Source organism: Serinus canaria, chromosome 3 (assembly GCF_022539315.1).
Source record: "Serinus canaria isolate serCan28SL12 chromosome 3, serCan2020, whole genome shotgun sequence".
NCBI classification, from domain to species: domain Eukaryota; kingdom Metazoa; phylum Chordata; class Aves; order Passeriformes; family Fringillidae; genus Serinus; species Serinus canaria.
The window spans coordinates 20,121,828-20,139,372 of NC_066316.1; the positions used below are offsets into that span (position 1 = coordinate 20,121,828).

Genomic DNA, 17,545 nt, shown 5'->3' on the forward strand with positions numbered 1-17,545 from the left:
ACGTGAACTTTTGCTAGTAGCAAGATAATCAGTTTGTACAGAACTGTTGATATGGCTACTGATGGACCAGATGTTAAGGAGGGGGACAGTCCTGCACCACGAAACTTAGAACCAGGATAGATTATACTACATTGATACAATTCAGTATATCTGTCTAGTTATGCCACCTGTACAGATAGGATTTAAACTGTGAATACATACTTTTCCCATTCATTATTTAAGTTACTAACAGTACCAAAAAATACTCTTTTAAAAGCTGCATTTCCTTCTCCTGTAGAGCCTTGGAAAAGTTCTCTGTTTACATTGTCTTTCTACATTAAGATGGGAACAGTCTCCTCCCCAATGCAGCTACACTGCTTAAAGGTGATACATAATTCTTCCAGCTGCTTTTTTTCACCCCCTATTCTTTTGCCCATCAAGAAGGGGGTTTTTCTGAATTTTTTTAATATGCTTTGTGCAAAACCAGTCTGGTTAGCTCAACTCACCTATTTAAATTAAATTGGCCAGTTTTGTACAAACCATATTAAGGCCTGCTCACATGATTTTTTCTTCCATCAGAGCTGTGGAGATGATAATCTCCAGCAGATGTGTGATAACAAATAGCTTGGGATAGTAATGTCTTCATCTGGCACAGTTGTTAGCAGACCAAATGTCTGTCTGTAGCCCGAGGCAGTGGGCAAACAATTGCACATGATTGAGTTACAGGGAGTTAACAATTTGCTGCTTGGCAGCTGAACTGCCGGAGCTGGTCATGGGCTCTTTGCCTGCTTCCCTCATGAGGTAAAATATGTTTTCTTAAGTCACTTCCTAAAATTTTACAAAAAAAAAAAAATTACCTAAAAACTTACCCAAAGGAGATTTTTCCTAAGAGTGGCTAAGAGATTCCTTTGATCAGCAGTGGGGTCAGTGTTGAAGGATATTTTGCTGAACTGCTGTAACATGATTTTGAATATGTGATTTCATTGTTTACTGTGGGGGTGGACCTCCATCACACAACTATCTCCCTGTCTTTAAATACATAATGTACTTTTCCTCTACAATATCCTTATGAAGAGGGGAAGTACCTTTGTCCTCATTTGACAGAATAACCAGAATACTTAACCAACTTTTGCCTTTGGTCATACAGTCACTGTGATAATTGGTAATTTATGCTGAAATCTGGAAGCAAGAGAATTGCAGGTTGGGAAGCCCTCAGACTCTGAATAAGTTACTCTCATGTAATGATTTCCTTTACGTAGAGGTCATTTCTTTTGTAGTGTGCTCCTGTTACGTACCATGAGTTATTTCATCTACATATTTATTTTTCCTTACTGTATTGTAACTATAATTTGATAAATGCCTGAATCGAGAAACTGGAAGGGAAAGAGCACCCAGATTCTTACCACTTAGTAATTTTTTGGGGTTGAATCTTGACAATTCTGTATTGGCTTTCCACGTGCCAGTGTTCCCCCTGAGACCTCTGAGAGAGGAAAAACAAAATCTACTTATAGTTCTTATGCAGTTCAGTCCTCGCTTGAAAGAAGGCTAAGTCATACTCATGAAAGGTTTCAAGGTGGAGTAGAATTTTACATGCCAGGTTTCACCTACCTAACTGAGGCTGTTTTAAGAATTTAATCAATGTGTGCCAGTCCTCCAGTGATCACCTGGGCTGGCCAGAAGTCTTTGAAGTCTTCTCCTGCCATGGTGAACAGCACAGCCTGAAATTCCCCATGTTTTTTGCAACCCTCACTTTCCCTCCTTTCCCTAGTTGTTCTCAGTCCAGTGTTAATTTGTGCCTTGTGCTGGTACAAGAGGATGACTCTCACGTGATATCGCTTCTTATAACTGTGTTCTCTGTGAATTAGTATTTAAAGAAAGCTTGTAAGAGAAAGAATTACACCAAACCTGAGGAGAGCTTTTCAAAATTTGATTAAAGTTACAACTTTCTGTCTTTCCTGGTTTTAGAGGATAAAACCTGTTTGTACAGCACTTGTTCATCTCCATCTGATGGTACGGAACATGGTACTTTTTTACACAAATGTGACAAATAACATTACAGCTGCTCTTTATTTGATCTTCTAAAGAGACAAAGATGTGCAAGGATTCTGCCTGTTCCCTCTTTCCCATCGTGTCATCTGTTGTTTGGGAAAGAGTCCTAATTTGCAACAGATACAAAACTATTTGTCGAGGTGCAGGTTTGCCAAAAATAAATGAAACCATTAATTACTACGTTTTTTGAGCAGCTGTTAATGGATTGGGATAAGAAAACTGTACATTAGACTACTGGTTAATTACAAGAACTGTAATTGTTTAATGTGGCTTTTGCGGAATGAAATTACAATACCGGAGGAGGTAAATTCAGCCAGTTTTTGGAAATTACACACCGAGATGTGCACATACTTACACTGTAGAAAAGCAAAGGAATGCATAGCTGTTTTATTAGGTGATTTGCTTCTGCCATTACATGAATATTATGCCATCATATTCTCAACAAAAATGCTTTAAAATAAAGTCATATTTAAACATGCCTTTTAATTCAAGTGTAAAATTATTAAAGGTAGTAAGTTAATGTCTTATAACCCCAGAGCTAATAATGCAAGAGATTCAGATACAACATTAAAATCCAAATGTGTTTACATCATTAGAAATTAACAACTAAGCAGTTTTATCTCCTCTTTGGAGTGCCATGAAGCAGTAACTGTGCTGTTATGATTGCTGCTTAATAATATTTGCAGTTCCAGATTAAATTATGTGAATGTTTGAGGACACATTGCTTCCCTCCCTTGCTGTCACCCTCAGGGACAACATTATTCCATCAGTTTGGTATTTTTCTTCCCTGGAAAGGATAAAAGATGGTGCTGTTTTGGGAGAGGGCAATTCCTGATTGAGTTTTCTCTACCATGGCCTTATTTTTAAGGTGCTGAAAAGATTTTCACTTGGGAGGAGGAGAGGGCCATGACAGTTTAATTGTTGTTTCAAAAGGTAGCCAGTGTGTGATGCTTTAATTTTATGGAAATCTTTGAGCCTCAGTAGTGGTTCATGGATAGATTTAAAGTGTCTATTGAGTAAATACTGATTAGTCATCTAATGTCTTGAAAGTATCACCTTTTAACTGGCATAATTAGAACTTTTGTAAAAATAGCAGAAGTTTTGACCTGTATTCTGTTTTGCAAATACATTTTTTCATGTGATCTGAGCAGATTTTTTTCTCTCTTTAACATAAAACTACCAGCCGAATTATGTTGTTCTTGCACTAAAATCTAATATACTTTATAACAAAGTACATAAACAAGCTGCTAAATGGTACTGAAAATTTGTCATTTAAAACAGAGTTCCAGGTGTATGAGTATGTTGACTAACAAGAAGTTATGTTTCCTGATTTTAAAAGCATGTAAATTAAAAAGAAAAATCAGATAACCTCTAGAAATTTTATACCTCTGGATCCTCCTGATGTACTATCTGGATTGAATTTTTCACCTGAATGAACTGATAGCAAATCTCTCACTTTGAAGTGACCAAATTTTAGCATGTGGTGTGCGTGTTTCTCATGTTCAGCTGCAGTAGATGCTGTGTCTTGCTCTCTTGTTGCACAACTTTGTGCTCCAGAGCTCAAATTTTGTTTGTCTCATCTTACCTGTTAAAATATTACTGGCATAAGGATAAAGTTAATTTGTACCTCGGATGTCTGAAGACCCATCCTGCTGTGTAAGGTCTGAGGAGGAGCTGTGCACAGGGGCTTGCACTGTCATCCCCACAAACTGTTTAAGCTGTGGTTAAGCAGCTCTGCAGTGAAGGGAGGTTGTTTTGCACTCTGGTTTTCCACCATTCATTTGTCCCATCATCTCCCCACCACAAGAAATTTGGTTTTGTCTCTCTGCATTTCTCCACAAAGGCACATGGAAGATGGATATTGTAAGGATGAAGATGAATAGTCATGCATGAAGGAAGGGTGGGTTTCCCTCTTTCTGGTTTTATTGCACATTAAATTCTGCAATTTTTACATCAGGTTCCTACTAATCTCAAAAGGATCCTTGAATATCATACGTGTAAATCAGGATCCCCTGGTGCATGGTAACTAAAATTCTGAGGCATAAGCATACTGACTTCTATTTAGACTCTGATTTTGTGTAGTGAAAGAGTTTAGAAGAAAATTTAGATAGTTTGCTTCAAATTACATAAAACTTTCATTTTTATCTTCCATTTTTGTGCTACTGTATTATATACTTGAATTTTTAGTGTTGCTTCTTATTCCTTACCTATTTTAAAAGATGTTGAACGCAACACCTATGCTTGCAATAATTAAACCTAACTCTATATGACTGTGATCCAGTACTTTTAAATCTTTCCGGAAAAATACATTTGTCCCATACTTAGCTTATTTAGTGAATTTCATTCGTGCTAAACAAATATGTATCCAGAAATATCTGGAAGAAATAGTGTAGCTGAGTACATTAGCAAGTCCTTCTGTTAAAGTATCTGTTCAGATCCATATTTACTGCTCAAGTCATAAAGATATTTTCTAAATCACTTCAGAGATGGACTGAGGCCCATATCTCTCAAATAGCAACAATGTTGTTGCAAGATGGAGAAGAAACTGAAGCATATTTGCTTTGGAATTTGTGAAACAATAATGTCCTGTAACCTATTTTCAAACTACATTTCACCCTTGCATGAATATGAGCGTTATTGTTATCATGTATTTCTTCACACAAAACAATAATGGAACTTGTCATCAAAAATATTTAGAAATAGTCTAAATTAATAGGAAATTTATATTCTGAGCTTGTGTAAATATTAAGTTCCTGTATTGAAAATGTGAAATCATGTCATTTGTTGAAGAAAACAGAAAGTTTTTGCTATCTAATTCTTGACAGAAGTATATTTTTGGGGGTTATTCCCTCAGTGCTCCTTGGTGGCTTGTTTGTACACCAAGATATTGGTTTGGATTTGCCTTTGTGTAATTCATATACTTTTGATCAATTCCAACTCATGCCCAATTATATTACACTAAATTAACATAATTCAACAGATGTTGATATTTAAATGTTTTCTGGCATTCACATCTTGGACAGCTGTCTTAGAGCTTGGGGAAAAGGCAAACATTTAGAGTTAAATGCTGAACATATGCTTAAATTACTAATTAGAACCAAGAAAAAACAATGCTTTATCCTTTCTGAGGGCAGTAGGCCTCTACTATTGAACTATTTTTTAGGGTCTCTTTTCACAAATAAAGTGCTTAAGTGACTGGAGTATGGGTGTCAAATCATTTGGAGTGATGCAGGTTTTTATTTTCCATCATGTGCACTAAAATTATGCCAGTGTGAAGTTGAATCTGTTGATTTGTAGTGGTCAGATAAATTCTGGACAGCTACTGTGTCTGAATGACAAAAGTGCCGCTAAAGACTACAGCAAGGATTGTGCTAGGATGTAGTATTTATTAAGCAATGAGCTAATCTCATGGGCCAGGGAAACATTGTATTCTAGTCACAATGGGATTGCACCAGGACGCTCAATAATGCAGGTATGTCGTCCTTTTGCTTGAAGTTATGTTGTGAACAGATTGACGTTGTATGAAAGGAGTTTGATAGAGTTGTATGGGCTTATCACGTCTTTTTAAGATGTAATAAAAGGGAAATAAAGTGCATAGTTCTTCTGGTTAATGTAATGGCTTTCACTGTTGCAGAAGTAGGTGAAACAATCTGTTGGATAGATAATGTCATTCTTTAGACAAGTTTGAGGAAAAGCTTTACTGTTAGTAAAGGGTGAGGAGGAGTCAAGCATGGAACTGATTTCACCTGAATGTTGTCTGAGAAAAGTGAAAAGAAAGCAAAAGAACAAAAGAAGGCAGGTGGACAAGGAACCATCCCTCCCTAACTGTCCATGGGACACATGCATTACTGCACATGCCACCCTTCTCTGGGTGTTCAATGAGACACCAGGGGCTGCATTCATGTTGTGACAAGCTGTGTACCACAAAGGAAAGAGGATATCTTTCCTTATAAATTTACTTAGCCATTGTTTTTATTATATTTTTCCTTACAAACAAATGAGCCTTGCATATTTCAGTGTAATATTATGAAATAATCATGCATCTTTTCTGTGGCTATATTGATACACATGCCCGAGGCAAAGATTAAGCATTCATTATACCTAGATAATACATAATAGTCTTCCCAAATTTACAGCCCCAGTTGCTTAGTAGGTGTATTTGGAGTGATACATTTTAATTTAATCCATACTTCTGGAGACTCAATCAAAGGGGAATGTAGAATTTTATGTTAGTCTTAATTTAATTAGGTATTAGTGTTACGAGATGTTTAGAAAGACGTATATAAAGCGGGTGTAATGATGTTTACCTCTAAACTTATAAACTGTTCCATTGACTCCACTGCTCTTGAAGGCATTGTCTGCCACTTGTGATAATTTAAGAATGATCAGTAAGAGTTAAAGTTTCTCCAGACTCCCTTATTTAAGCAGCACTAATGGATGTGTTCAACTGGCCACCAGATACAGCAGTGTCTGCATTTTAAGCCATGTATAAACAAGATAGGCTGTACTACAGATCTGTTCTGTGTAAAGAGAATCATTTATGTGATATTTTTGTGGAAAAGGTACTTAGATAAGGGGAGGTTTGCTCAGGGTATTTTTGGATTTTCATAAAGTTGACCTGTTCCACACATTCCATTTTTTAATCATTTTATTCACTTGTTTTTCTGGGTTCCACATAAACAGAATTGAGTTCTGTTTTCTCCATCCTTAACTGCTGCTGTGAACATTGCTTCACGCTCTCCCTGCTAATTTCAGCGTGTAAGAAATTGTCAGGTAATTTCAGGCTTAAAGTGAGTTAAGTTGTCCCTCCCACATTCTCTCTGCAATCATATCCATATGAATATCTACTTTTTATCTCTATTTTAAGACTGAAAACTGAGAGTTTCAGTTAGATTTCCCCTTCAAAATAATACTCTCCGGTCCCTTCTAAAATATGAACCAGTTAACTTTTTCGTTTTTCTGATGTCTTGCAAAAAAGTTTGCTTAAAAACTTTGATCAAACCTCTCCATTAGCTGAAGCATCCAGTGGTGATAAACTTGCAGAGTTCTACAGCCATCTGCAGGAATGCACTGATACTGTGGCAGAACGGGGTGTCACTGTTTACTGTGAGTTTCTTCCTCAGGTGAGAGATGTTAATAACATTATAATGGATAGGCATATATTGATCCTTACCAATTCATCTAATTATGGAATAGAAATCAGTCTTCTTGAAAACATTATTCATTATTGCATCATAATAATGTGCTGTATCAGATTTTCCAAGTTAGGGTACAGAAATCTGATAAATGCTGTTAAATAAAAAACACTCTTCCACACCTGCCTTCATTCGTAAATTTTGGGGTTTTTTTTACACCTCAGATGATAGCGAGTACAGAAGCAGGCAGTAAATCAGAGAACTAGAACACGTGTTCAGGAGTATGTGCTGTCGTAGAGCCATTTTATTGTGCTGTTCTTAGTGACTGGTGAACTTTCAGCTCTGATAGTAGCAAGGGTGAAAACTACCAGTGAAAGAGCGAAGAACCCCGTTGGCTCCTCAGTTGCTCAGTAGATTTATTGCATTTAAAGCACCTTAGCTGTAGGCTCCCCCACAGAACAAGATGTTTATTTGGAGAACGTAACCACATGGTCCATGGACTGCAGAGGGCAGGGTAGACAGAAATCTGACATGACCTGTTACAAATGCTTAGAGAGGTGAATGTGTATAACTGCTCAAAAGGCCCTCATCAAAAATATTTGCCTGTGGAGCTATGAAAATTATGGAAAAGAGGATTGTGTTGTGTAGGCAGAGATATGTTTGGGGAGCTTAAAGAGACAATTCTAGACATGTTACCGTGGTAAGGACAATTACCTTAATTACCTTGAGAAAAAGAAATGATAAAGAGACTGCTGCTATTTAAGAAGGAAATAGAAAAATTTCCATCAGAGGGAATGTTTCACAAAAATGAATAAATGCTTGTGAATTTCTTTGCATGTCATTGCTTCTATAAAAGTGTTTGCTGTATCAGATCTGTGGGATTTATTTATGGGATTTAATAACTAAACTTTGTGGGGTTTATTTACTATTTCAATAGCTTTTTTACAGGTTTTTTTGGTATTGCTGCCTTCCCACTCTGTCTTCATTTTTGAGACTCTTATTTACCATGTAGAAAGGAGAATCTAAACACTGTGTACAAGATGAAAAATGAATAAAAATTGACAGCAGCTTTTCCAGTGTTTTGCTTAATACGTTGAGGCATGACACAACAACAACAACAAAAATTCTTGGCATGCTAGTGTAAGTTCACACCAGCCTGGCTTTTGCAGCCCTCTTATTTCCCTCTGCCACAACTTTGCCGCTGCTATGACACTTGCAGGCCTGCTCGGCCGTGGTGCAGCTGATGCCCTGTCCATGCTCATATTTTTCCTATTGACAGTGAGTGTTCTTGCCAAACGCCAGGGACCATAGTCACATCTGTTTGTCTCCCAAGCTTGTCTGAGGCTGCTTGGGAACACTTTTTATCCAGAGGGCAGCTTTAACTAGGCCTAATACTCTGAAAAGCCTCTATTTGTAAATGCATACAATGAGGCGACAAGTTCCTGTTGTCTTTCCCTAAAAATTATTCCATTTGACACTGCTTGCTCCAGTCCCTGTCACCAGCACGTCAAAAGCCAGGTTTTCAGGCAAGGTGGTCTTAACAAGTTTTATTTTTTTCCTAATAAAATGCCTAGCTTCCCTCCAGAGCACTATTTATAAATGATAGCTGGAAGCAAGCTAGGGGTAAGTAGAAAGAAGGCAGGCAAATAGCTTTCTTCCTTTCTGTAATCCACGCTCTTATGATTTAATGCTAAGAAACATAATGCTGAACCTAGCCTGATTGAGGGTCAGAGTTCTCCCTCCTTTATAATACCCCCATTACAGGCATTTCAAGATGTACTGTGCAGCTTCACAACTCTGCTTCTTTTTGACTAACCTGCCAGTTCCAGAGCAGTAATAGTTCTTGTCTGATCCTCTCTAAATAAATAAATTAATAAATAAATATAAGCTTTTTGTTTTCCTTTTTGTGATTTACACTGGCAGAGCATATCAAATGTTAAGCCCTGGTGAAGGCAGCTGCAGCTTTACAATCGCAAGTTGGCTGAACATTTGATGGTAGTGGCCATCAAACTGGGATTGACAAAGCTTAATTGGTGCTCCAGCATATTGTTATTTGTGGTGTAGGGAATTTTTGACAACAACAAAGAAATACCCACGCTCACCTTGGCTGGTGATGGGGTTGTTGTGATCGGCAAAGGCAAATGATTCATTTATGCTGAAGGAACAAGGCTGCCTTTCAGACGTTCATTGATTTTAAATTAAAAAGTAACTGCTGTGTTCTACATGAAGGGTGACAACAATAACAAAGTAGTCCTTACTTAGTGTTATTTGTTGCAACTCCATTCCGTGTGCCTGGAGGAAAAGTGGGGGGACCCCAGGACCATAATCTTACAAATCAATAATCTAGATATCTCAATGTAGTGTAACAGATAATCAATTCTGGTAAAATAACTCAAATGCTGCTCACTGTTACTGCTGTGGCTCAAGTCTTCAGGTTCAGTTGCCTGACTTTATTAATTTTTATCTATCATCCTACTTGTATTCCTGCAGACTTTCTCCGCTTTTCATTTAGAAAACAAGAGTTTCACACTGTAGATCATATAATTTACAACTATCACACAACTTATTCTACATGTTTGATACCATTGTTAAATAGTGATCCACTCTGATCAAACATCTCAAATATATTTTCTTTAGTTACTGTTGCCCCATATTGTATTTAAATATTCATTTTCTTTATCATGCAATCAGTCGTGAAAGGGTCACACTTCTTGATTTCTTTCTAAATTCAGAACTGAAAATTATTCTGTTAGTTTACTAGTTCAACTGTGTTGAGTTTCTGGATATTAAAATAGGATAAAATTTCATGTCAGAATTGCAAAGAAAATGTGGCTTAAAACAAAGGGGAAAAGTGTTGAAATAAGGGTTCACTAGGTGAAGCTAGAGTGCACTTCTCTGTGAAACCTAAGTTTCTTGGAATATTTTATTTCTAAATACAAGCACTGCTTGTTCATCTACTGTATCTTCTTCGAAGAAATATGCAGAGGATTGTACATTGTCATCTTACTCATCAAGGCATTGTTGTCATTCTTTTACCTTGTGGAGCAGATCTGAGGTCTCTCCACAGTATATGACCATTTGTTATTCATTTAGAAGTAGCCCAGCTTTAAAATGTTTATAAATGCCATAAAGGGTAAGTCATATCTCTACACTGAAACCAGATCCCAGTGTTACTATGCTGCTTTGGATTGTCAGATGCAATTTTCAACTTGTAACTTTATCAAAATTCACTACACTTATGTGGTAAGAAACACATTTCTCAGTAGCATTTATAGATACATATTAAAATTGTGCAGTTCAGAAATTACTGCATTCCCACCCCCCACCCATTCTGTTCTGGTTCTTTAAAAAAGAAAAGTCAGCTACATATATTCAATTCTGCAGGCGTTCTATATTACTTTAAGAAAAATAATAACTGTAATTATCCTTTGAGATTCTATTCCAAAAGTCAACACTTGAAAATTCCAAATTTACCATTTCCTGTGGTACTGACTTTTAATAGCTGGGTTTAATGCAATAGCATTTGCTTGTTTCCCATCCTCTGCATCTCCATCAATTTTCCAGCCTCCAAGTGCAAGCTCATAATTGTTCAAGAAGCCTAACAGATATTGTGCTTCTGTGGTATTCTCACAACTTGCTAGTGAATTAGAAGAGGATAAATTGTTATGCTACAAGTTTATTTCATGCACCTTTGAAGAGTTTACTGTTTCATGTTTTCTCATTCATTCTTCATCTTACCTTAAAAAAAATTGATAATATTTTCCATGTAATAAATGCTGCTCTGACAGTAAAGCATTACCAGCCAATTGATAACCTACAAACAGCATTGTGATCTCTTTAGATAATTAATCTTAGCTATTTTCCTGTCAGGAGCAACAGTGTTTTTGTTTTATGTTGAGCTAGACAGATTGCCAGTTTTGAAAATTAAAAAGCATTCCCTTTATATTTATATTTATTCATTCCAGTAACAATTTACGATGCTGCATTTAGATACTGAGCGCTTGTCAACAAACATAATTATCTTTCGATATAAACAAGATTGGTGGCTTGACTGTGCAGCTTCATCTTGGTTGAGAATGTTTTGATATAGGTTCAGATTATACAAGCTGTGTATTTATGTGGCAGTTTTCTTCCTTTGTTAATAGTTTTCTCCTATAATTACTTGCAGGCAAACCAGCGTACACTTAGGATCATTGTGCATGGGAGACATCAAGCGGAGAAGGAAAGCTGCTCCCCTGCCAGGACCCACAGGTAACCAATTTCCCTGGGACAGAACACAAACCACAAGATGTTAAATCTCTAAACACAAAGCAGTAGGTCAGTGACCTGGGGAAAAGCTTGATAAATTCAATAACTTCCCATATAACTTCAGATATGTTCTATTCTTATTTATTAATAAAGATTAAGAAATAAATAGGCTCCCTCCACTCTCCTGCAATAATTGCCAATTTCCAGTCCTTTGTAGCACAGCACTTCTTAAAAGACAATAAATCTTTTTTCATATACTGAGACAGCAAAGATTACTGCTTATGTCCCTTCAAACATTACAAGGGAAGAGACCTGAGGCATCATGTTTTGTGCATATGAATGCTCTAAATACCCTGCACAATAAAGTTAGGATGTGAATTCTTGGGTAAACAATCGAAAATGTGGTGATAAAGCTGTGAAACACAGCTTTAAAATTAGTGCTGTAGATTAAAAAGGAAGCACTTGCAAGCGCATTTCTGAAAGATCTTTACAGATGCGAGGTCACAGCCATTGGATGCATTTTGCTGATGTCACAGCTGTGAAATTACTTTTTCAATACTTAGCAGTGATTTATAGGACTCTAATCAGTTTGTTGTATTAATTATATATGTGCATACCAGAAAGATTCAGATGTATGTGAGCCTTTATATATATTTCTAATACAGAAATCTGGACTGCATGTCCTAGTCATACCTAAACTACAGCAGCAACATTTGCAACACATAGAATTTTCAAATATTTTTCAAGTAAATGTCTTTAGAGATGCCTAATACTTGTATTCTGACTGAATTCCCCCTCCTGAAACTTCTTTGTTTCAAACCTCAGTGGCAGAAAAAGACCAGGAATAATATTAACAATGTTATAAAAGTACCTTAGTGGCAGCAGTATGAAAAACAGAGAATCTGTGGGTCAGGTTCTAAGACTCTGAACATATGTGAACTAAGAAAGAAAAATACTTAATGGCTGAAGAGAGAATAATGTAATTATTTCTACAAGGTGATTTTCACTTCACAACTTTCAAGTACTAGAGGATGTCATTTTGTACTGAGAGGTTATCAAGTCTCGTGAAATTAATTTTATTATTCACTTTACTTTGGGCTTTCAGTGTGCAGAATTTTATTTTACAAGCTGGGTCCTCTGCGTAACTTTACAAAGCCAATATTTTGATACTAAGGCAAATATGTGGTCATTCAATGTTATGTGTCCATGAACTCACAGTTTTAGAAATTGTTTTCCCCCAAAGTCTGCCTTTATATGAAGAGTAACAGAGAATACTGGTGGATAAAGGTATCATATGAGGTAATTTTTAACTGATGTGCCTTCTTTTCCTTTCAAGTTCAAGGTAATCTTTTCAATTTTCTTGTGATCAGGAGGATTGAGAATTTTTTTTTCGTGGTCTTAGAAAAGTTGTTGTTTTTCTACACTTCATCCTTGTAAGTTTTTAAGCAAATAGAACCTTTGGTAAACATTGAATAAGCTTGTACCTGTGTATAGGTAATGTATAGCATGCTAGAGGTTATTACAGTTTTCTCGAAGGCTAACCTTTCTACAGCTAAATGATTGTTTGTCTGTCACAGGCCTTGTTTTTTGTCAGTGTTCCATAAGATTTTATGAAACAAACAGGATTTTGTTTTAGAGTGAATGTATGTTTGGAAATTGGGATTAAAATAAGAGATTGCTTATTTGATTATTCTTCTTTCAGTAGTTTTATTTAGCTAAGATATGGGAATAGAAGGGCTTGATTTTATGCAGAAGAATTTGTGAGCTTCTTTCTTGAAAGAAAATTATATGGAAGTTGTTTACATGAGCAGAAATTGGAAATTAAAAAAATTTTTTCCTAATAATTGTTTGTATTTGATATCATAGTGAAACCTGAAAGGCTGTCTGTAAATGACTCCTTTACTGCAAGTGTTTTCTTTATATGGACTGGAAATTGGCCAGGTTTGGTCTGAGTCAGTGTGTTGGTAAGACTGATTTCTAAATTTCCATTTGCATTTGGAAAAAAGTACATTGGTCAATTAACTCTTGTAAAAATCTGCAGAGTGCTGAAAATGGTCATGTGTGCCTTTAGGTCCAGTAGTAGTGATGAGAACGATCCTAACGAGGTACTGGAACTCGTTCCCTGGGTTTGAGTCCCACAAGGGTAGCACCTGCTACTTTCAGACACCTTACAAAGCCACAGACTTCTGTAGCAAGCAGTGTGATTGGTTAAACGTTTATTAATTGTGACAAGAACACCCAATTTATTTCAGTACTCCAGCTTATTTACTGCTCTTTCACCTTTGTATTTTGTATTGAAAAAGTAAAATGAATATTGATAGAGTTAGGTATTGATTTCTAAATTTATAGCCCGTTCTCAGCCTGCAGTCAAAGTCACATACCAATGGGTTTGTGTATATTAGTAACAAAGGATGTAGCTTTACTTGTACAGCATTGAGAAACTATTGAAGCAAGAAAGTTTGAGCAGCACAGAGCATTTTATAGTTTCAAAAATGTCATTTGTAAAGGTAAAGAAAAGATGTGTTGAATAGCAGTGAAGAAAATGGGAAATAATATAGGCATGGATGGTTAGGAACTGACAGTACTGGTACAGGAGTATCATATTCTGTCGTTTTTTCTACGATAAATTTTCTATTTGGTGGATGTTTCATATATCCCATATGTGTATTGTTGAACCTAGATAGTTAATTAATCAACAAAAAACTGATACTAGTGAAAATTTATTACTTCCCACAACTGAAGTATGAGGTGTTGTATCTTTTAAATACTCTTTTGGATGATTGCTTCCATGAAACCAATATTATTCCAGTGATTCTGTTCTCATGTGAGAACAGGTCATTCTCAATGACCTTCTCTCCCCTCTGACTACCTGAGTGGTAGAGCTATTTCGTGTGACACCTTGACATATTTCACTGCAGCGATACAGTGCTCTCAAGTTTGTAAAAGGACCTCTTAGACAAACTAATCCATTGTCATGGAAATAGCCCTTCTAATACTGGGTCCAGTTTAATGAAAGTGATAATAAAATAACAACAACAACAACAAAAATTTTGCTAGAGAAAGACCATTCTTTGAAAGGTAGTGTTACTACTAGAAACACATGCACTGGGAATATTTGCAGCAATTTCAATCTTAGATTATCTAATTAAGGTCTCATATCAAACCAATAGGTGATACAAAATTTTAGATACCATACACAGAATATGCATTTATCCCAGTTTCTTTCTAATTTACTCTTGTGTACAAGATTTTTGATTTTTAGCATCTCCTGTTAAATCTCTTGAGATATTTTAGATTTTTTTTTTAATAACAAACCTCTAAGTCATAAATGTTGGGGGAAAAAAATCATCAAATTCTGCTTCACATCTCATATTTGTATGCCTTGTAAATAGTCATTTATTTCTATTTCAAAACAATTGTTTTACTCTGGTGTTGCATAGTGTGGTTGACAGTTTGGAGCAGCGTTAAAAACCAATTATGAGAAGAGAAAGCTGTTTTTTTATTTAAAATGTAGAAAATGTTTATATAAAATAGTTAAATTACTATGCATGTAATGGGCACTTTAATACTTACCTTTTGCAAAACCAAATTTCAGGTGTCATATTCTTTATCTAGTTGGCGTGTTGCATGCACATACTACACTTCAGGCTGGTCCTGATTGAAATGACCAAGTTAAAAGTCTCATTTTAAAGAATGTGTTTTAATGAAAAATATGACAGTTTCTTAATTACAGCAGAAATACTGAGCACTGCTATAATGCCATCATGACTCACTTTAACAAGGTAATCAAAAGGGTACATGTTTTCATTCCTTTTTAAAAATTGCCAATGGAACAGCTAAGCAAACTATTTTGCTGATGCTTAATGTGTCAGTGATTAAAAATCAGACCTGAATATCTGCAGAACCAAAACGATGATTTGAAAAAGATTGTGATTACAGTGTGATAACAGAGGTGGCTGAGGCTGAGTTTGTGGTGAAGGTCAATTTTAGCGGGATAGTTTCAGGGGAAAGGTAAACTTTGGGATACTTGGATGAACTGACCATAAATTTCCAAAACCCTAGACAATAAGCTTATTTTCTTTTTAACTTGATTCACTGCTTTTCTGTCTACCAAATGTACAACTCTATAGACAGAAATACCTTGTCACAGGGCAATACAACATTGGCATGTTGTGAATCCTTTCCCTTATTGCATTGCACCATTTCTTTACCTTCAGTCTGCCAGAGTCCTTCCTGGCATGCACTTCATGCCTGCTTGGTTGTGCAGCCCATGGACTCTCATTTTTCTTTCGCTGGTATCTAACTTGGCAGCAAGTTAAATTTTTGGGACTTCTTTCTGTTTCTTTGTTTCTTCTACCATATTGTCTCACCAAACTAGAAGTTAAAAGATTGCAGAGTGCCATCCAGTATTGGAAGCTGCAGTCCCTTCAGAGCAAAAGGCTTTCTGTGTTGAGCTTGAGATGGCTGGTTCAGGAAAGGCTTCTTACATACAAGCACCAGAGTTCAGAAGACCTGCAATTCAACCAGGACAAGCATATCCTGGAAAATTGCTGACGGGTTTCTTGTGATCTAGAGAGAAGACAATATTCTACAGGCTGTACAACACAGCCACTATAAAGTCAAGAAGAAACATTCCGATTGATAGAAGATGACTGTACCTGTCTTTCTAAGTGCTGTTATCTTGTGAAATGTGGAAGCTTCCAGAATAATTCCCTGAATTACAATGGAAGTCTTTCGTAAGATAGCTGTTTCTGGGTATGGAAACCATTCACATTGCCTCTACTGGGAGCTGAACTTTCTGGTCTTTATGGGTCCCTTCCAAACTGAGATGGTCTGTGATTCCATGGATTTTTTGGCTTCACTTTCAAGAACCATAAACCAGCTTACTGGAGAATATAACCAAAGAGAGTACCCTTAATATAGTGGAAATCTGGGGTGGGGGGGAAGGCTAAACCAGACATTATATTCAATTTTCAAAAGTATGTTCCATTAAACAGTTGTACACTTGAGGACTGGCTTTAAGTGAAACAGAGATATCAGTAAGGAGACTCATCCTCAAGGGCAGTTATGTTCTCTGCAAGTTCTGCACATTCTCTGCCAGATAACATATTGAAGTGGTTCCCCACAGAGAGGAGCCACCTTCTTTTTGTGTGCAGTTTGTTAGAACCATCTCCTTCCTCAGATGGGCAAATGGATGTCCTGTAGTTTTCCTAGAACTCAACCAGTAAAAGAAGTACCTGGTATTTCTATCAGTCAGTTTTATGTTGGTAATTGCTAAGGATTTTTGTTAAAATACAGATGGTTTGGCAGTTAAAACGTGTAGTTTTCCCTCAGTCAGCATCATTTCTTATCCCTGCCCTCCACAACAATCTCTCAGTTGCTGGTGGCTAGTTTTTCTTTCTCCTGAGGGAATAGGGAGCACTGCTGCAAACAGTCCCTGGAAGATATTATGCAAAAACCTCTTTTCTTAAAGGTTTTTCAGCATATGATTCACTCTTTGAATAATAAGGAAGGAGGTCTGTGCATAAACCTGATAGCTTTATGCAGAAAGTTTTGACACTTCAGAGGAGTCAAAATACCTGTTTACCATCTGAGGAAATAAAATTTATTGATCAGGTTTCCATTGCAGGCAAGATTTCTGTCTTTTTGTAAAAGCCTTCCAATTGGTGGAAAAGTTCCTAATAAAATCTGTTGTACGTACTCTGGCTTTCACAAAGAAAATTTTTGCTTTGGATTTCCAGTGTTTCATTGTAAGGCTGTGAGTCTTTCTGTAAAAGTGAGGGAATGCTTATCAGAAGGGATTCATTTTGCTGAATTTTGGGGGGGGTTAAACAGAACTTTACCAGGTCCACCAATGAGAATGCATCTTCCAAAGTTCCATCCAGTGACAATGTTTCTGTCATCAAAGACAAGGCATAAAACAAAGACCTGCTTTGGACTGAAGTGAAAAGACTGAAGTGGGTATTCAAGATGTTCCCCTTACAGAGGGATAAATGGCAATCTAAAAATACCAACTCTTTCAACCAATTTTATAGCAGCAAAGACTGAATGGGCATGAAATTTTACTCCACACACAGTGTAACCCAGTAAAGAATGGAAGGAGAAGAGCACCTGCAAATCCAATTCCAAGTGAT

General features: G+C 36.5%; 1 protein-coding gene across 1 annotated transcript in view; it reads left to right on the forward strand.

The window, feature by feature from the left end:
- Nucleotides 1-17,545, forward strand: part of GPATCH2 (G-patch domain containing 2) — a 119,053-nt gene that overhangs the window by 91,959 nt on the left and 9,549 nt on the right. Inside the window, exon 9 of the mRNA XM_009096395.4 lies at nt 11,332-11,414. Coding sequence (XP_009094643.3) covers nt 11,332-11,414 — 83 coding nt within the window. The remainder of the gene's footprint in view (nt 1-11,331; nt 11,415-17,545) is intronic.